At 36.3% G+C, this 21,559-nt stretch overlaps 1 protein-coding gene across 3 annotated transcripts in view; it reads right to left on the bottom strand.

Annotated features, from left to right (window-relative positions):
* Positions 1 to 21,559, bottom strand: part of MTREX (Mtr4 exosome RNA helicase) — a 107,676-nt gene that overhangs the window by 50,165 nt on the left and 35,952 nt on the right. For all 3 annotated transcript variants that reach the window (XM_003980964.6, XM_045060726.1, XM_045060724.1), the window contains exons 15-18: positions 20,195 to 20,320; positions 13,024 to 13,174; positions 1,724 to 1,896; positions 849 to 917 (exon numbers count right to left, since the gene is read on the bottom strand). In XM_003980964.6, coding sequence (XP_003981013.2) covers positions 849 to 917; positions 1,724 to 1,896; positions 13,024 to 13,174; positions 20,195 to 20,320 — 519 coding nt within the window. The remainder of the gene's footprint in view (positions 1 to 848; positions 918 to 1,723; positions 1,897 to 13,023; positions 13,175 to 20,194; positions 20,321 to 21,559) is intronic.

The following is a 21,559-nucleotide window of genomic DNA, read 5'->3' as shown; positions in this document are numbered from 1 at the left end:
ATCTTATGAAAACTATCCATTTTTTTTTTAATTTTTTAACGTTTTATTTATTTTCGAGACAGAGAGAGACACAGAATGAACGGGGGAGGGGCAGAGAGAGAGGGAGGCACAGAATCGGAAGCAGGCCCCAGGCTCTGAGCCATCAGCCCAGAGCCCGACGCGGGGCTCGAACTCCCGGACCGCGAGATCGTGACCTGGCTGAAGTCGGACGCTCAACCGACTGCGCCACCTAGGCGCCCCGAAAACTATCCATTTTTAAAAATAAGGAAAAATATACATGGAAACACAAAATATCTTGCCTGAGGTTACACACTGACAGAAAATATAACAGACGGAATGGCTAACTTAATTTCAAGACAGTCACTCACGTAACAAGTTAACAAAATCTTCCTTGATTTTATATACAAATAATCTTTCCAAAATATTTATATAAATAATGACCAAAGTAAACTTCATTACTGTCTTCCTTTAGAGGGAATAAGTAAATCTAGCTCTTCTAATACCTTTTCTTCAAATCTCTATTATATACCTGAATCAAAATTCTAATTTTCAGTGTCAGAAGATAATTTTTTCTAATATTCAGTTTAAAGAGTAAAATTATAAAAAGTACTAATGAATTCAGAGAAGACATGCATATTGTAATGAAATTAAAATTTGTGGTTGTTAGGAAAACAACCACAGCACTTTAAGGATAAAATTTAAGATAATTCAAAACCTTAATTCCTCATGGTAGAATTTAATACAGCTTCTCTTAAAGTAATGCTATCTCTACTTTGATCAATTTCATGAGTCTGAAAAAACTTCACGAAAAATTTATATATGATTCTACCTTAAGGGAAATGTCTTACCTTGACATTTGACTTTTTGGAGAAATTTACCACTACTCCCCAGCCAAAATCATCTCCTTCATTCTTTACCTAAAAAGAAAAGGAAGCAAGTAAACAAGAACATTTATGTCAAAAGGCAATTGTAGACTTCCATGCCCATGTTATATATAGGCTAAGAAAATTTTGAGTTTTCCTGGTAAAATATTTGTTGAAAGATCACTATTAAACATAAGTAAAAAGATTATTAGCCTTAAAGAAAGAAATGACCACCAAATTTCACAGGCCTCTAGAATAGCAATAGGAATCTCTCAACTGGCAATCAAATTTTTAAAATGATATGATGCATATGTTCTGAAAATATCTGAAATCTTTCTATATTTTATAGCTAATGACTTCAACCAGTTCTTAAAACTACCTACAAAACCGCTTCTATTTTTTGATTACTGGAAATATTTTATTTCCAAAAGTGTCTACTTCAATTTATATACCCCAAGATGAAAAGGTCTTCACCCATGACCCTACCCCCAATCAATCCCATGTGAAATGTGTAAAAACAACATAATTAATATAGATCAAGTCTTGTAGCAGGAAGCATTTCTACAAGAAAAAAAAAAATTAAGGGGCGCCTGGGTGGCTCAGTCGGTTGAGCGTCTGGCTTAGGCTCAGTTCACGATCTTGCAGTTCAGTTCATGAGTTTGAGCCCTGCGTCAGGCTCTGTGCTGACAGCTCAGAGCCTGGAGCCTACTTCGGATTCTATGTCTCCCCCTCTCTCTGTCCCTCTGCCACCCCTCTCAAGAAGTAAACACTAAAAAATTAAAAACAAAAAATTAAAATCTTGATGAAAAAAATATTAAATACTGAAACATCCAAATAATTTATAAAAAAAAATGACATACCTTTACCAAACGACCTGGCTGTAAAAATGGTAAGCAGTATTTTGGTTTGTGAATATATTCTTCAATTTCTTTACCCAGTTTGGCAAGCTGCTGTCTAATCTTATAATAGATGACAACACTTTCCTCATTTGGTATTACTATTTTATTATACTGTTCTTCTGAGTTCTTTACCTCTGTAAATAAAACACATACAAAATATTTAAAAAATATACTTACATAAATTTTATAAAAGATACCTCTGTTTTCCTACTACATGTGGAAAAGAAAGTCAGCCTGCATTGATAACTGTAAGTCATCCTGTGTATTTTCTCCTTTCTACATTAAGGTGCCACATTAAAGTTCCTCAACTCACTAACTGTCAATCCTCAAAGTGAGTCTGAATTGGCAGACATGTGATAAACTGTTTCACTCCTATGGATGTGGGAAGGGGGTTACTTATACTAGGCCTATCCTCCTCAATACAGCACTGTCCTGTAAAACTTTCTGTGATGGTAGAAATGTACTTTGTCAGCCTTTTCCAATATATTGCCAGCAGACACTAGCCATATGTGGCTATTTAAATTAAAATTAATTCAAAATTAAATATTTAGTTCCTCAATAGCGCTAGCACCATTTCAAATTCTCAACTGCCATATGCGGTTACTGACTGACTTCTGTACTTGAATAGCACAGATATAGAACATTTCCACCACTGTGTAAAGTCCCACTGGATAGAACTATTTTGGATCTTTTAAATAATATGCTGCTTTCACTTTCAGCAAGAATCCAGTCTGCTACTGACATCACACTTTTACCACCACCAGGGTGTAGGTCGCTAAAACCGAGGACTGGCAATTCAACTACAGTTCTTTCTCTACTGAGTCAGTGGCCAAAACAGAGGCCCCTTTCCAGAAGTGTCCTCTTAATCTAACCATCTGATACCATTCCCTGCTCTGATTCTTGCACCTAGTGCTGACTTCCCTTCTTCACTCATTTCATTACACCTCCATCCCATTGTGAACAAACATTATTTTAACTGGGGTAAAACACACAAACCATAAAACTCACCATTAATACATTTACTACATTCACAACATATGCAACTATCACCACCATTCACTTCTAAAATATTTTCACTCCTCCAAATGGAAACTCCATACTCATTAAGTAAACACTCCTCATTCCCTCCTTCCCTTAGTCCTTGACAACCTTTCTGTCTGTAGGGATTCTAGGTATTTCACATATATGTAATCACATATATGTGCGCTTAGTGTTTGGCCTCCCTCACTGAGCATGTTTTCAAGGATTAACCACACTGTAGCACAGCATGTATCAGTACTTCACTCCTTTTTATGACTGAATATTATTCCACTATATGAGTATACCATTTTGGTGATCTGTTTATCAGTTGATGGACATTTGGATTATTTCCACCTTTTGGCTACTGTGAATAGTGTTGTCATGAACATTCATGCACAAGTTTTTGTTTGAAAATACTTTTCTATTTTTGGTTATATACCCAAGAGTGCAAGTGTTGGATATTATAATAATTCTATATTTAACTTGTTGAGGAAGTGAACTATTTTCCACAATTACCATACCGTTTTGTTAATTATCTTAAAAAACAAAACAAAACAAAAAAAAAACAAAAAAAAAAACGGGGCAACTGGGTGGCTCAGTTGGTTAAGCATCTGCTTCAGGTCGGGTCATGATCTCACAGTTCATAGTTCAAGCCCCATGTTGAGCTCTGTGCTGACAGCTCAGAGCCTGCAGGCTGCTTCAGATTCTGTCTGTCTCTCTCTGCCCCTCCCCTGCTCACACACACTCTCTCTCTCAAATATAAATAAAACACTAAAAACAATTTAAAAAGCAAAAAACAAAAAAACCCAAAACCTATCCTAGTGAGTGTGAAGTGGCATCTCTATGTGGTTATGACTGGCATTTACCTAATAACTAATGATATTGAGCATCTTTTTGTGTGCTTGTTGGCTAATGGTTTATCCTCTTTGTGGAAAAATGTCTATTCAAACATTCTGTCCATTTAAAAATTACATTATTTGTCTTTTCTGTTTGTGAGTTATTGAAAGTTCTTTACATATTCTGGATATTAGACCCTTATGAGATATGCGATTTGCAAATTATTTTCTCCCATTCTGTGGACTTTATTTTTTACTTTACTTACTAGTGGTGTCTATGAAAGCATAAAAGTTTTTAATTTTGATGAAATCAAAATTTATTCACTTTTCCTTTTGTTGCTTCCATTTTCATTGTCTTATATAAGAAATGACTACCAAATACAAGGTTATGGGGGTTTATATCTATGTTTTCTTCTAAGAGTTTTATGGTTTCAGCTCTTCTTTCAGGACTTTTCATTTAATTGTAGTTAATTTTTGTATATGGTGCGTCTGTTTCATTTTTTAAATGTTTGTTTATTTTTGAGAGAGACAGAACACGAGCAAGGGAGGGGCAGAGAGAGAGAGACACAGAATCTGAAGCAGTCTGCAGGTTCTGAGCCGTCAGCACAGAGCCCGACACGGGGCTCAAACTCACAAACCATAAGATCATGACCTGAACCGAAGTCAGATGCTTAACCGACTCAGGTACCCAGGCGCCCCTCATTTTTTACCTGTGGCTATCCCACTGCTCCAAGAGCATGTGTTGAAAATCAAATGATGAACAAACTGAGGGTTGATGGGGGGTGGGAGGGAGGGGAGGGTGGGTGATGGGTATTGAGGAGGGCACCTTTTAGGATGAGCACTGGGTGCTGTATGGAAACCAATTTGACAATAAGTTTCATATATTGAAAAAAAAAAGTGAGTCTATTTAAAAACCTAAGTTTTGTTTGTTTTGTTGTTTTTCAAAAAAAAAAAAAAGAAAAAAGAAAATCAACTGATGACAGGTGTATGGATTTACTTCTAGACTCTCAATTCTATTCCATTGATCAAACTCTCTATGTAATCTGCATGTTTTAATTTCTTTATCTATCCACAAAGTGAAGATAACAAGAGCACCCATTCTCCACAAGACTATAATTAGAGATTAACTGACAAAAGATACGGGAGGAACTTAGCTAAGAGTATAGCACACAGTACACACTCAGGGAGGATATTACAAGTTTCATTATTATTTTTATTATCATCTTCAACATTCTCACAGACTGTTCCCTCAAATTTCTGGTCTTCTGCATTTCCTTAGGCATAATACATCATCTTAAGTTATTTTTAAATAAACTGCATGGCTTCTTATAAGAACTGTACTACATTCAATGAAGACTAGAAGCAATTCTTACCACACATATGGCAATAAATATTATTAAAAAAACAATATAAAACTATAAAAGATATTTGACAGACTAAAGTGAATAAGCAATTTTATAAGGGGCAGGGGGCGCCTAGATGGCTGAGTCAGTTAAACATCCGACTCCTGATTTCAGCTCAGTTTGTGGTCTCACAGTTCATGAGTTCGAGCCCCAGGTGAGGCTCCACACTGACCATGCAGAACCTGCTAGGATTCTGTCTCTGTCTCTCTCTCTCGAAGCCTCCACACTGACCATGCAGAGCCTGCTCGGGATTCTTTCTCTCTCTGTCTGGTCACCTTCCCTCTCTCCCTCTCAAAAATGATAGACTTAAAAAAAAAAAGAAATTTTGTAAGGAAAACTACACAGAAATGTTAATCCTGCTGCCCCATTTAAAGTTACAAAGTAACACTGGTAGGCATCAATGAAACACTAAGCACTGGCAGAATTTGTTTATGGAGACAATAGAGGCTTAAATATTGTTCCCCATCCTCCACTCCAAATCACTTCTGTGCTCAGACCACTTAACTAATGAATCAAAAGTCTGAGACATTTTAAGACGTCACATGCATTTTGTATGTAAGATTCTAATTACAGCCATACAGAACTTTGTAAGTGTAGAGAAACCTGAGTATAAAAAGCTGGTTTTACTACAGTGTAGCACCATAGGAAAGCCTCAGTATCTTAGGAAACAGCATGTGACAGATATTCTCATAAACTGTTAAGACAGCAACCAATTTCCTCCTTCTGAGGGAGAGGCAAGGTGGTGGTTCCAAAAATATATTAATATCCTATAATATGTGCACAGATATAGACCTGGGAGTGACGGGTAATTGGACTGCTATTCCCAGTATTGAGCAAATTTTCTAAAAGATTAAAGTTTAAATGGCTTTACTGATCTGTATAGCAATGCTATCAGTAATTAAAACTACTAAATGAGCACTTAACATAAATTATCTCATTTAATTCTTATGAACTGGATGAATTAGATATTATCCAAGTGGCTGATATGAGCAAACTTAAGGCTCAGATAGTCTTGAATCAAACCCATATTAACTTCACAACTCTTGCTATTAACCATAGCGTTATCTATTAATGACACTAAACAAAAGATTAAAATTGATTTACCATTTTGCCTTTCAGTATAAGAACAGTGAAATCCTAGAAGTTTTTCTCTATAGCCCACTGGAAAATCTAATGTGGACTCAGTAAATCAAAATGAAAAACATCTCATGTATGCCAGCCATCTAAGTTTGCAAACCACAAGAAGGTATAAAGATTAATTCTGTACTTCAAAGACAACAGTCTCCATTTTCATTTGGATATATTTAATATGATGAAAATAATACCAGCTCTCTTGAAAAGGTTCTAGCAGTATCAATAGCAAAAGGAATTATACCCTTCTTAGTAATAACTGAAAATGAGAACAAACTGCATTTAAGATGTATCTGCAATTTTAAAGCACACAGCACAGCCTTTATCACCTAAAACCATCTTCTCCTACACCAACATGACTCTTGGGTCATACCACTCAGTCCTGCAGACTGTAGCAAAGGTGGTACAATTCTGTCATCAATTCTTTTTCAGTACTTAAATTTCTACCTCTTTCACATTAAACTTTTCTACTCAACACTTAATCTTTTTATTAGTATCAAAAGGTCAGAAAAAAAGAGGTCTTTCTCCTTTAAAAACATAGGTAGGGAAAGCAGGGATAATTCAAGTACAGGAAGAATCCAGTGTATGTATAGTAGCAATACCAGGAGTTGCAGATTATGTTATTTACAATCCCTTTAAAGGGCAAGTCAGGGGGCGCCTGGGTGGCTCAGTCGGTTAAGCGTCCGACTTCAGCTCAGGTCATGATCTCGCGGTCTGTGGGTTCGAGCCCCGCGTCAGGCTCTGTGCTGACAACTCAGAGCCTGGAGCCTGCTTCGATTCTGTGTCTCCCTCTCTCTCTGATCTTCTCCCATTCATGCTCTGTCTCAAAGGCAAGTCAGTCAAAACCACCCTGAAAATAACAGCAGCTAGGGCTCAGAGAGACAGAGAACAGGGGATTGAGAAATGATGGTAATGTTTCAGTTCATGGAGTAGGTAGCAGAGACTTTGTCAAAGTCATTTAATAATCTGAGTCCAGTGAGAAGTCATAAAAAGGGGTTTAAATAAATGGGAAAATACTGAGTTCTCACTCTATCCCCCACCATATCTGGCATACTTTCTAAGGAATTATAAAAGAATAATATAAAGTGAAATTAAAAAGAATTTGTTGGTTGTTAGAATACAGTATTTTTATAAAGAAAAAACATGAAAGGTTGGTGTACCAATGTGCCTCCTACTTCTCTTGGTTATTCAGTAACTAAACCAATCTAACTAATGGCTGTGTATGTGTGTATATAATTATCCCATTCATGCATGACCTAGCGGTAACTGCTTAGTAGGAATATTTTAAAAAAAAATCTTTTATGTTTATTTATGAGAGAGAAGGAGAGACAGAGCGTGAGTGGGGGAGGGGCAGAGAGACAGGAAGACACAGAATCTGAAGCAGGCTCCAGGCTCTGAGTTGTCAGCACAGACCCTAATTTGGGCTCGAACCCATGAACCATGAGATCATGACCTGATGCAAGGTCGGACACTTAACTGACTGAGCCACCCAGGCACCCCAGTAGGAATATTTTAAAGTTTAATTCTTTTTATTTAAAATATTAAGCTGGCTTGTAACCGTATATGTATTTCAAAGGCAGCATCGGAAATTTCTACATATGAAGCAAAATTAATGAATGCCCTAATCTGATAAAAATACTTCCTTAATTTACATCCAAATCCACAATGTACTTAAATCTTACTGATACTGTTTTTTATTCTATTATTATATACAATTACTTTGCAGGAGAAAGATTTATAACCCCTTTAAAAATATGCTTCCTTGACAAAAGAGAATCATTATTCTCTTTGCTAAGGTCATAATTATTCACCAAGACAAATGGCATCAAATACTTAACAAGAAAATAATAAATATAATCTGAAATTATATACATTTGCCATTAATTTTATAAGGTGTATTTTAAAAATTCAAGTTTTGTTTGTGGTATTTAAAGTAAAGGTAAGTCTTAAAACCAGCCAGCTCAGGGGCACCTGAATGGCTCAGGTGGTTCGGCATCTGACTTCAGCCCAGGTTGTGATTTCAAAATTTTGAGGGGGATCTCTCTCCCCCTCAAAATAAATAAACATTAAAAAACTTTCCCAAGGGGCGCCTGGGTGGCGCAGTTGGTTAAGCGTCCGACTTCAGCCAGGTCACGATCTCGCAGTCCGTGAGTTCGAGCCCCGCGTCAGGCTCTGGGCTGATGGCTCAGAGCCTGGAGCCTGTTTCCGATTCTGTGTCTCCCTCTCTCTCTGCCCCTCCCCTGTTCATGCTCTGTCTCTCTCTGTCCCAAAAATAAATAAACGTTGAAAAAAAAAAAAAATCAAAAAAAAAAAAAAAAAAAAACCTTTCCCAAAAAATAAAAAACCAACCAGCTCAAGTTTCTTTAATCACCTTTTTTTCAGCCTTGTATTTTTCAGAGAAGTTACTGAATCTATTCTTACCACATTAAAAAAGAATGACCTATGACTTAATAAAAACAGCTTAGCTTAGCAGCACGAGTCCAAAATTCTAATCCTAATTATGCCACCAATCAAACGTATACCCACAGATATTGAGTTAAACTTCCCTAGACCTTTATTTATTCTTAGGCCTTTATTTTTTTTTCAGTCTTCAAATATTTTCATTAGAAGGTCATGTGTTGCCTTCATTTATTTTATTTCTAATTACTGTACATTTACTTTTATGAAAACAAAGCCTGCATTTTCTAATACAAAAAAAAAAAAAACACCCTAAAAATTGTTTCAGGAATGCAGAGGAATATCCAACTTACATAGTGAAAATGTACACCATAAATACTGCTGCAGTGCTGTCATATCTGCATTTCCCTTATTTATTAATTATCTTGTCTGGGATGTCTGGGTGGCTCAGTCTGTTAAGCGCCTGACTCTGGATTTCGGCTAAGAGTCACTGTGGATTTCTCACAGTTCAGGAGACTGAGCCCCCACATTAGGCTCTGAGCTGTCAGCACAGAGTCTGCTTGGGATTTTCTCTTTCTGCCCCTTCTCCACTTACACACGCCTGTGTGCTCTTTCTCTGCATAAATAAATACATAGTTTTAAAAAACTATCTTGTCTGAAAACATAGAATGTAAAGAACAATTACGAAAAACAGACATTTACAGATACTTATAAAGTATTGCTCAGAATAATCTGTTGGCACTGGATAGCCAATCATAGCACAGCCACAGTAGCAGGATACGCATATGCCCTTTGGTTCATACCACTGTGCATTATTTGGAATATTACTTCCATATTGCTAAGTGCTATCATAACCATTCTGGTAAGTGCCCATTGGATTACCAGTCCTAAAACTGGTAAAAAGACACACAAAATTACTTCCAAAGTTCCCACAGGTGTGAACTGCAGCACTATAAATACCATTCTGACTTTTTGCCCCAAAATCTCTTAAGCAGACTACAGTAACCTCTGTCCTAATTTTATTTCTGTCTAAAGGTATTAAATCCACAACTTTTGCCCAGAGAGTATCTGTCCCAACGGTGATCCTTCATGCCTCCTCTACTCCTGGAACAACCAGACCCTCTGTCTTCAAACAACAGAAGCAAACTGGGAATAAGTGCTCTTGATTAGATTGAGGAAGCACAGACATAAGGTCACTCACTTGCTTTATTTTATTAGGTGTAAAAAAAAGTGTATGCTGTGCCTGTTTTGTGCGATGTACTGCGAGCAGCTCTTCCAATTTAATGAACTCCTTGAGGAGTTAGGGTAATATCCAATGACAAATTTCACATCTTCCACATCTAGTCCTCTGGAGGTGACATCTGTAGCAACCAGAATAGGAGCTTTTCCATGTCTGAATTCATTTAGAACCCAGTCATATTCCTGTTGACCCTTGTCACTATGGATACCCATGGTGGGACACCCATCTCTCATTTATCTAGTAAGCTCATCACATCTTTTTTTGGTTTCAACAACAACAAAAATGGTCTTATTGTACTCCTTTCTCATGATCTCTTCTATTAGACGAGTAAGTTTTTCATCCTTTTCTGCATCATGACACACACCTACAATGTGAAGAATGTTGTGGTTTGCAGTCAGTTCTACTGCACTAACGTTTATACGAATGTAGTTCTTTAAGAGAATCTTTAACATGCTGTCTTACTTCTTTGGGCCAAGTCACACTCCACATTAGGGTTTGCCTGTCAGGTCCTATCTGATCCACAATCTTCCTTATTTGGGGCTTGAAGCCCCTATAAGCATTCCATCTACTTCATCAAGGACAAGATAGGTGGTTCTTCTCTGACTGGTTTTCCACACTCTAAATAAAGTCTTCCAGGTAATGCAATACAGATTTCCACACCTCTCTCCAAATCACAAATATGTGGTCCCTGAGGAGCACCACCATAGATGCAAGTGGACTTCCACTGACATGCTCTACAGTATTCAGCAGCTACTTGCTGTACATGTTAGGCCAGTTCTCAAGTTGGTGCCAGCACCAAGCAAACACACCCATCACCTCTCTTTAGGAATGGCTGATGGATGTGGAGGAGAGCAGACAGCAAATAAGACAATGTTTTCCTGGATCCAGTCTGTGCTGCTCCAACCATATCCAATCCACTTGGAGTTAGGAGCTATCACTGACCTTGTAACAGCAGCATGTTCAATAAAATTTGATCTTACAATGACAACCATTACATTTGCAGGCAAGTTTGCCTCATAAAAATTCAGAACGGACTTTGGGCACTTGTGACCTCTAACTGCAATGTGTAATTTCCTTATGCCTTCTATATGTTTCCACCTCTTGTACAGTGTGCCTCGCCAAACCTCACTAAAAATTTGTCTCAAATTTGGGCGGCTCATCAAGATCCCACTTCTTTTTTTGACTAGTTTTCCCCCAGAATTTCTAAACTTCTTTCCAGATAGATGCCCTGCCCTACTTCCCTCAAACCTGTGGGTTTCTACTACTTGTTCACTGGCTGGTGACAAATATTGTTTTACAGTGATAGTCATTCTGTAAGACAATATTTGGAAAGTTATTTCCTCAGTATCTCTGGTTAAGGACATGGAATGGTATCATCCACAACCAGATCTGCTTTGTTTGTGGCCATCAACTGGGGTTGCTGGGGACAGGACAAACAAAGGTATCTGGGGGCTCAATCTTTCAGTGATTGGCGAATGACTGATCCCACATGGCTGGTAAAGTCTAATCAGAATCTGAAGGGGCAGCCATGGCACTTAGCAATAAGGATACGGGGATTCAGGGAGAAGGGAGTGCTAGGTCTTTAAAACAACTTGTAAAATGATCACAAAGCTCCTTCCAGTTTTATAGTTTGTAATGAAGAACCCTCTCTTACTTAAGACCTGAAAAATTAACATAAGAAGAAATAACTATGATCTATCATCCATGTAAAGGTAAAGAAAAGAAAAAGAAAAAATAAATGAACACAGTTGGATGTTTTAAGCCTTTTTCCTTTAAGGCACATTATTAAAATTCATTTACTTTTGGCTACATAAAAATTGAACTGATATAAAAGTATCTCAAATTTGCCTTTATTGTTAAATGTATCATAGCACATTTATAAAATGGAAATGTTATGTAGTTATAAATATCATACTTTCAAAAAGTACTGGAAATTAAATTTTAAAAAGCCAGAGCTGGTAATGAATGTAAAGTATTGACACAAAGCCAAGGCATAAGGTAAATATTTAACAAAAGGTACTAAATGTAAATTTAGTTATAAATGTAACCAATGTTACTTTTATAAAAACTGTATACAGTCATCTTCCCCCTTATCCACAGTTTTGCTTTCTGTAGTTTCAGTTACTTGTGTTCAAATGCGTTCTATAAACAGATGATCTGTCAGAAGGTCAATAGTAGCCTGACACTACATCACAATGCCTATGTCATTTACCTCACTTTGCCTCATCAGGTAGGCATTTTATCATCACAAGAAAGGTGTGTACAGTATAATATTTTGGGGGTGGGGCGTGGGAGGTTGGGAGGGACAAAGAGAGACAGAGAGAGAGAGAGAGAGAGAGAGACCTTATTCACGTAACCTTTATTACAATATATTGTTACAACTCTCAGGATACTCTTCAGGTATCCTGTGAGAATCTTGGAACACATAACAACCGTGGTTAAGGAAGAACTAATGTTCTTAATCCCACTTTAAAAAAAAAACATTTGTATGAGAAAGAAAAAAACTGAAGAACTACAAAGTGTTGTGGCTGGCTCTGTAGGAGGTTACAAGTGATTTTAACTTTCCTCTTTATCTTCTGCTCAATTTTCTGGGGGCTTTTTCTTTATGACTATGTATTATTTTTGTAAGATCTACCCAAAACAGTATTTTCAATCTTTGCCTCTGTTTTGGATTTTAATCAGCTCTGATGATCAGCCAAAATATCCTCTAAGAATCAATTCTACTTGAAAAGAGTTACCACAGAACACTTAAGTTTCTGAACTTCAGAAAGCATTATCATAATAGGAGCTAGAAATTCTAAAAAGGCTGAACTCAAATCCCAGTTGAAGTATTAAATTTCCTTAATCATTTATAAACTTGTGCTGTGGCACTCTTTTATATTGAGAAAACACACAAGGGCAAGTCTAATACACACATGCTTCTTACAGGTCAAATTTTAATATACCAGGCTTTTTGTTGTATCATTATTCATCAACATGAGCTATAACGTAATATGACTATAACACTAAATGATATTAAATTTGAACCAACTATAAAGGTATTCTGACAGAGTTTTCTTACTTTTATTTTAAAATGTTCTAGTTGGTTATAATAATCAGATTGTAGTACTCACTTTATGTAAAAACCAAGATATAGCTAACCAGAAAATAAACAATGGCCTAGCAGCCAATAATGCAGTAATTATGCTATTACTCTACTAGCTAAATAGACTGTTACAGTAATTTTATACTTACTCTCTACTACTCCTGGAATTGCTCTATAATGTTGAAACTGGTAAAAGGACTTTTCCAACATGTACTCAGGATTAATTTCTTCTACACGTAGCAAGTTCAAAACCATGTTGTAGGTCAAATGGAAAGCACTATTTAGAGGATCAGCTGAGCCCTAAGAGGAAAAAAAAAATGTCAATGTTGTAACTTTTTCAAATAAATTTATACAGATGCCAATTAAACTGCTTAACAATTTAATCAATGTTAAGGAATACTATAGAAATGTATTAAGTTATTTCCTTTAAATGACCAACACAAGGTGATAAAACAGTTGAGATTTGGGAAAGGGAAGGGGGAAAAATCCACTGACTAGGAACAGCAGTTCTTAATTTTTTTTTTTTAATGTTTATTTATTTTTGAATGAGAGAGATATGAGAGTGTAAGCAGGGGAGAGGCAGAGAGAGAGGGAGACACAGAATCTGAAGCAGGCTCCAGGCTCTGAGCTGTCTGCACAGAGCCCAACGCGGGACTCAAACTACAAGACGTGAGATCATAACCTGAGAGCCAAGGTTGGATGCTCAACCGACTAAGCCAACTAGGCACCCCAAGAGCAGTTCTTAAAATACTGTTCTTGGGGTATCTGGGTGGCTCAGTCGGTTAAGCGTCCGACTTTGGCTCAGGTCATGATCTCACGGTCCGTGAGTTCGAGCCCTGCGCCAGGCTCTGTGCTGACCGCTCAGAGCCTGGAGCCTGTTTCGGATTCTGTGTCTCCCTCTCTCTCTGACCCTCCCCCATTCATGCTCTGTCTCTGTCTCAAAAATAAATAAACGTTAAAATTAAAAAAAAAAATACTGTTCTTAAAATAAAAGCCAAGTATGTTTAGCTTTCTGCCTTCTAGGCACTTCATAAGGTTACACTTTCTGGCCAAGTATTTAATTGCTGGTGTGAAAATCCATCTTTTTCCTTCCCGAATTGGAGTTAGTAGACACTGTGCTATTGAGCCATATACTGCTCACTATTCACTTTCTGTTCTATGTATATATGTAAATAGATTCACCAAGTTTAAAAATGACCACATCTACAAAGCATGTGCCAATCACTATACTAATCACTTTCAATAGTAAGTTTTCAATTCACAATATTCCTAACAAAACCAATTTACTGTCTTAATTTTAAACAAGAAACAGGTTCAGAGATGTGAAGAAACTTGCTCAAGCTAAAGAGGTAGGAGGATCCATCTTATGGAGTCTGTGGGCTAAAATCCTCCTAGAGGGCAAATTAAATTGTAACTTACTTCACATCCCTATCTTTTCAATATTCAATATTCACATTACTAAAATTATAGGAACCCTCAAATACTGATCAAGTATTTCTCAACTTTTTATATATTTAATTTGATCAGCCAAATTATAAAATTTTTAAATCATGTATCAACAGAAAGCCTAATAAAAGGGTCACCTAAACTTTAACCTGGAACAACGGTAGGCAATACTAAGTAGTTTTTTAAGCATTATTTTACATTTATTTATTTTTGAGAGACAGAGAGAGACACAGCACTAGTCAGGGAGGGATAGAGAGAGAGACAGACACAGAATCCGAAGCAGGCTCCAGGCTCCGAGCTGTCAGCACAGAGCCCGACGCAGGGCTTGAACTCACAAACCGTGAGATCATGACCTGAGCTGAAGTCAGACGCTTAACTGACTGAGCCACCCAGGCTCCCCTTAAGGATTATTTCAGTTTACAAGTTGCTCACTGAAAGGTAGTACGATTAAGAGAGCTACATATCAATTTTCCAAAGCAGATTTGTAATACTACCTTTCGAATGGTATTCTACTTCTAATGATTTCTGAAATTGTAGAGTACATGGTTCATTCAGGCAAGGAGTATAAAAAATTGCCACTCTATTTTTGCTTTTTGAACTATAATAGTGGAAGATAGAAGAAAATGCATAAACATGGGTCTTTCCACTTCTTCAAAAAAGGTCCATAAGAAATCACATACTCAAGGTATGTTCTTCCTAAAGTTCCAAAAGCTTTGAAAAACCAGGAAAAAAATTTCATCTTCCTTAGCCGTTAACAACATAATTCAGGTTGAAATGAACACACAACTGTTTATAAGCAGAAAGCCTGGATAGTCTCTTACAAAAAGCACAATATGTTCTGTAAGAAACCATTAAGTTGAAATTTCATTTCAGAAATTATGGAATATATATGTTTTTGTGATTATACTGGAGAAATGTAAAGGATCTCTTAACTGCTGAAGAATAAAAGATACATTCACCAGTCTTTCTGGATATTATACACACACTTTCTGTCTTACCCAACTTTTCATTTAAGAAAACATTATAATGAATAGTTGTTTTGTTTTTTTTTTGTAGCTCACATCAAGTATATACAAAAAGAACAAGCTCCTGTCTTATGTCAAATTCTATCTGAACTAATAGATAAAAACTCTGACCATAAATAAGAAGCAACAGATGGAGGGGAAGCCGGCTGGCTCAATCAGTAAAGTATATAACTCTTGATCTGGGGGTCATGAGTTCAAGCCCACGTTAGGTGTAGAGATTAATAAATATACTTAAAAAAAAAAAAAGGCAACGGGGGCACCTGGGTGGCTCAGTTAAGCATCCAACTTCAGACCCCGATCAGGGTCATGATCTCCTGGTTTGTGGGTTCAAGCCCTGCATCCGGCTCTGTGCGGACAGCTCAGAGCCTGGAGCCTGCTTTGGATTATGTCTCCCTCTCGGCCCCTCCCTTGTTCACACTCTGTCTCTCTCTCTGTCAAAAATAAATAAACATTAAAAAATAAACATAATAAAATAAAAAGTTTTAAAGGGCAATGGATATGAAGGTATTAGATAAACAAAAAGAGGACACTGTAACAAGAGCCATTTTGGGAAGCTGAATACGTTTATATAATGGGTGGTAGAAAACTAGTCAAGCCAAAGAGGCTAAGAAAGAAATTACTAAAATATTTTAAATGTAAGATCATTAAATGATTTACATGCACAAATATAGAACTGCGTATGCATGCTAAGATACTGTAAATTGCAACAAATAACCTTTAGCCAACAAGCAATGAACAGATGTATTCTGTCATCTTTCTGGCTAAGGCTACTTAACCCAACAAAAGGAAGAATGATTAAATATGACAAACAGATCCAAATTTTACCAACGTACAAAGCATACTAATTCCTTTAACATACAGTGACTCTGAATAATCTATGTATTTTAATTATTACTTGAGAAAATAAACATTCCATTCAGTAAAATCCTATTACTTAAGGGTGAATCTCAATTATTGACATTTAAAGGAAAATAAAACAGACCTAAGGTTATAATGATTTATAAGTTCATATACTGTATTAAGTATGTTAAAAGAATTGGGCACCTGGGTGGCTCAGTTAGTTAGGCATCTGACTTTGACTCAGGTCATGATCTCACAGTTTGTGAGTTCAAGCCTCACGTCGGGCTCTGTGTTGACAGCTCACAGCCTGGAACCTGCTTCGGATTCTGTGTCTCCCTCTCTCTCTCTCTGCCCCTCCCTGGCTCACACTCTGTCTCTCTCAAAAATAAATATTAAAAAAAAAAAAAAAAGTTTGTCAAAAGAACAATTTGGCATGTGCTGTCATGCCAAATTCTGTCTGAGCCAGTAACTGAACAATCTATTTGCATGAAGTACTGAGAAGCAGTAGTAGCACATGGTGGTTAGGAGAATGGACTCTGAAATCACATTGCCTTACTTTAAAAGCAGGATTTGCCATTTAACAACAAAATGACTTTGGAAAAAATTCTTAATATTTCTGTATGCCTTATTTATTTATAAAATTGGGATAGTACCAGTAATTATTTCCATGCCTAAAATATGTAAAATGTTCTAAAACTATTAGTTGCTATTGTTCTAATAAGTTGCCTACAAATTCTTTAACAATAGTAAAACTACCTGAAAAAATCCTAGGGGACAAAAAAAGTAGTAGGGTAGTTAGTCTCAATAAATGTGTCCAGAAACCTAGAAATGTAGACACATATTTGCTTATGTAACTGCAATATTATCAATAAGCAGGTACTATACCCTTTCAACAAGTCAAACTATACAGTATTCTAAGTGAGAGGTACCACTAGTACAACATTCACTAGTATGATTATAAATCAAAAGAACAGGTAATAACAAGTGTTGGCTAGAATGCAAAGAAATTACAATCCTCATACTTTGCTGGTAAGACTGTAAAATGGTACACCTGCTGAGGAAAAACAGTCTGCCAAGTCCTCAAAAGGTTAAACATAGAATTACATATGACGTTGCAATTTCACTCGTAGGTATATATGGAAAAGAAGTAAAAACAAGTTCACCTAAGAACCTGTAAAGAAACATTCATAGCAGCATTATTCACAATAGCCAAAATGTACAAACAACCTCAATATACATCTGCTGATAAAGGGATAAACTGTACTAAATCCACACAATGGAACAATATTCATCAATAAAAAGGAATGAAGACCTGGTACATATTGCAATATGGCTAAACCTTGAAAATATTATGCTAAAGAAATGCCAGATACAAAACATCACATATTATCTGAATACATTTATATGAAATGCCTAGAATAGGTAAGTCTATAGAGACAAAGAATAGGTTAGTGGTTTGCTTAGGGGAAATGAAAAAGGAAGGAAATGGGGAGTGATTGAATGGATATAAGATTTCTTTTTGGGCTGATAAACATATTCCCAAACTGATTGTAATGATGGTGGCAAAACCGTGAATATATTAAAAATCAGGAATATTGATTAATGTATGCAATGTGAATAATATCTCAATAAACCTGCTTTAAAGAGTTAATTTAAGAAATGATGGAGCGGCATCTGGGTGGCTCAGTTGGTTGGGCATGTGACTTTGGCCCAGGTCATGATCTTGCGGTTCCTGGGTTTGAGCCCTGTGTCAGGCTCTATGCTGACAGTTCAGAGCCTGGAGCCTGCTCCGGATTCTGTGTCTCCCTCTCTTTCTGCCCCTCACCTGCTTGTCCTCTGTCTCTCTCTCTCTCTCTCACTCAATCTCAAAATGGATGGATATTTTTAAAAATTAAAAAAAAAAAAAAAAAAAAGAAAGAAATGATGGAAAGGGGCGCCTGGGTGGCTCAGTCGGTTAAGCATCTGACTTCAGCTCAAGTCATGATCTCATGGCTCGTCAGTTCAAGCCCTGTCTCACGCTCAGTGCTGACAGTTCAGAGTCCAGGGCATGCTTCAGATTCTGTGTCTCTCCCTCTCTCTCTCTGCCATTCCCTAACTCTCTCTCTCTCTCTCAAAATAAACATTAAAATAAAAATGATGGAGAAATGGGAACTCTTGCGTACTACAATGGTCAGAATGGATATTCCTCAAAAAATTAAAAAAAAAAAATAAGAACTACATATGATCTGGCATTCTATTTCTGGGTATTTAACCAAAAGAATCAAAATTAAAATGGTGACCAGATACTAACACTCCTATGTTCAGTGCAGTGCTATTCACATAGCCAAGATGTGGAAATAATCTAAATGTCCATCAATAGGTGAATGGATTAAAAAAAAGGTGGTATATACATAAAATGGAATACAATTGAGCCTTAAAGAAAATAATTCTGCAATATGTGACAACATGAACTTGAGGACATCATACTAAATGAAATAAGCCACAGAAAGATAAATACTGCATGAATCCACAAATATGATTTTTCTGAAATAGTCAAGTTCATGGAATCAAATAGTAGAATGGTGGTTGCCAACAACTGAGGTGGGGTATAAAAGGTTAATTACTAATCAAAAGTCATAAACTTTCAGTCAAGCAAGATAAGTAAGCTCCAGAGATATGACATATGATAGTGTACCTATAGTCAACAATAATATATTTTGAAATTTAAAAATTTGTTGAGGGTAGATCTCAACAGAATATTCAAGAATTAATATTTTTTCCACAACAAAATTTTTGAAATGAAAGACAAAAGAACTTTTAAACTTAACAGGTGCACTTTACATGCAGAAATGCCAAGTAAATGGAATGAAAAATCTGTACTAAAGGAACCAGATACTGTCATTAAAATCCTGCTTCTTACTATTTAGCAACCTGATTCAATTTTTTCCATATATAGATCACAAGGAAAGAAAAATAATGTTTACTATATCTGGCACAATTTGAAGACTAAAAATACAAATTTCTAATCTTGTGTCATTTTCTCTACATGAAGAACTAAAGCTACATGGACACTTAAAAACAGGTTTCCAAGTGGTAATCTTTAAAACACCATATGATGGCTATGAATATGTACAGATAAACTTTGTCTTCAAATAAAAAAAACATATACTCTTACATATATTTGCTTTAGCATATAAGACCTCCCACACCCATATCTCAAATTCTCCTTGCTTGCTGTTCCCAAGTCTTAGAAACTGAAAAGGGTCCATTTCAGAGATAATGACCCATGTATGAAATTAACAAGTTTTGAAGCTTTAGCTAATGATCTGCCAGTTAATTTTATATTTTTAATTAATGTTGAGTTTCCCATCTTACTAACAGTTTTCTCTAGGAATTTTTTTAATAAGTTCTTACTGCATGGAGGAGAAGGAAAGCAACCAGGCCAAACTTCCCATAGAAGTTCTCCAAGATAAAACAAAAATAAAACCCTTAAGACAATCCAAAACAAAAATACTAAACACGCAAAATGAACAGGCTAATTTGAAAAAAGCTTAAAAGTTGAACTTTTGTTTGTTGGGATATTTATGATCCATCAATAGCATTAGAATGCTAGACTGCAGAATTAATTTATTAAGCCATGTGGAGTTACAAAGCTAGGGGAAGGTAATGGCCTAAAATACTGAGAGCATGTGCCCTACTCAGGAAGAGCAATTTGTTCAGTGGAGAAGGCAGTTAGGGAAAGTGTCTTAAATTGGGAGGGCAAAGTAAATATTTCTGTCTTCTGTGGGGATCTTTACATTCCCTCCCTCACATGAGTTGGATCTTTACTTATTATAACAGAAAGTAGGGTACAAAAGTAGGGTACAGCACTTTGAGCAGTTACTGTCTTCTACCTTTCAAGCACAAATGGTTTAGTAGATTAACTCATCTACTTAGAAAGGTATTGGAACTGACACAACTAATTTCAAGGTACCTCCTGAAATAAGTTTCTCAAATTCCTGGTGAGGCCACAGAATCTTAACTCAGTTACCTTAAGTAGCTGTTTTCCAATCGTTGGGCTCATCTTTTCATCCACCATAAGAATCACAATTCCTCTATCATCCATTCCCCTCCTTCCAGCTCGACCAGACATCTGAATGTATTCACCAGAGGAAATCTGAGTGAACATAATTAAAAACACAGAGTTTAGGAGAAAACCTGCTGAAAAACATATTCTTAAATCAGAAAAATACACAAAACACAAGTTAACACATTCCAAAAAAGGGAATGTGATTGAAAAAATCACCTTTTAGGAGTTTAAGTGAAAACACAAAAATGCAAATATTACAAGGGCACCTGGGTGGCTTAGCTGGTTAAGCATCTAACTTTGGCACAGGTCATGATCTCACAGTTCATGAGTTCAAGCCCCACTATGGGCTCTCTGCTGCCAGCACAGAGCCTGCTTCAGATCCTCTGTCTCCCTTTCTCTCTGCCCCCCTCCCCCATGCATTCTCCCTCTCAAAAATGAATATGTGAACATAAAAAAAAAAAAGAATGTTTAGCTGCAAAATGATCACATACACCATAGTTAGAGGTAAAGATTGGCTAATCCATGGACATAAAAAACATCTTTGAGCTAGACGTTCTGGAATAGCAGAATCTAAGAAATAAGAAAGTAAACAAAGACTCAAACTCTACTAAATACCAATTTTTACTTGATTGTAATAAACTTTCTTAATTTGCAAAATTAGATTAATATAAACTTATTTTTCAAGTACAGTTCTTATTTTTTGGTATACATTCTTAGAATTCAGGAGAGTCCATTCACCATTAAGAATAGAACCTAATGGAGAAAGGTTAGAAGTCATTTCAGGGTGACATTCAACCACAGAGAGAATGGACAAAGTTTTATCTGTAAGTGTCTCTATACTATTCTCTGATGGAAAGGGCCCACTGTTTTCAGATTCTCAAAAAATATCTGACTCAAAGAGTTAAGAACCAGTATGCTACAAGAATGCATATTAATGACAGCATCAAAAACAGACCTAACAACCAGGGAGCAACAAAGGCACGAGAAAAACATAACAAAAAAGCCAATCCTTTTTAAAAAAAGATCTGATAAGAACGTTCTGAAAAGGCAATCCAAGCGAATTTCTGTAAGGCCCAAGAGTATCATTACAAGATTATGGTTGGTTATGATTTTCAGGTTTAATAAAATGATCCTGACTCATCAAGCCTGCTTTCTTGAGTTCAATAATCTATTATACACTGCAGTCTTACCCTAGAGTCCTTGAGATGCCAAGAAGAATGTAAACTCGCAAAACACTTATTTACACATTTTCTTGTGGCATCAATTGTATTTGGAGACTTAACTAATTTTAAACTGATAAATTATAAAGATTTTTAAAACTTACAC

The sequence above is a fragment of the Felis catus genome, chromosome A1, assembly GCF_018350175.1.
Source record: "Felis catus isolate Fca126 chromosome A1, F.catus_Fca126_mat1.0, whole genome shotgun sequence".
NCBI classification, from domain to species: domain Eukaryota; kingdom Metazoa; phylum Chordata; class Mammalia; order Carnivora; family Felidae; genus Felis; species Felis catus.
The sequence above is the reverse complement of the archived record's forward strand: the minus strand, read 5'-3'. Positions and strand labels throughout refer to the sequence as shown.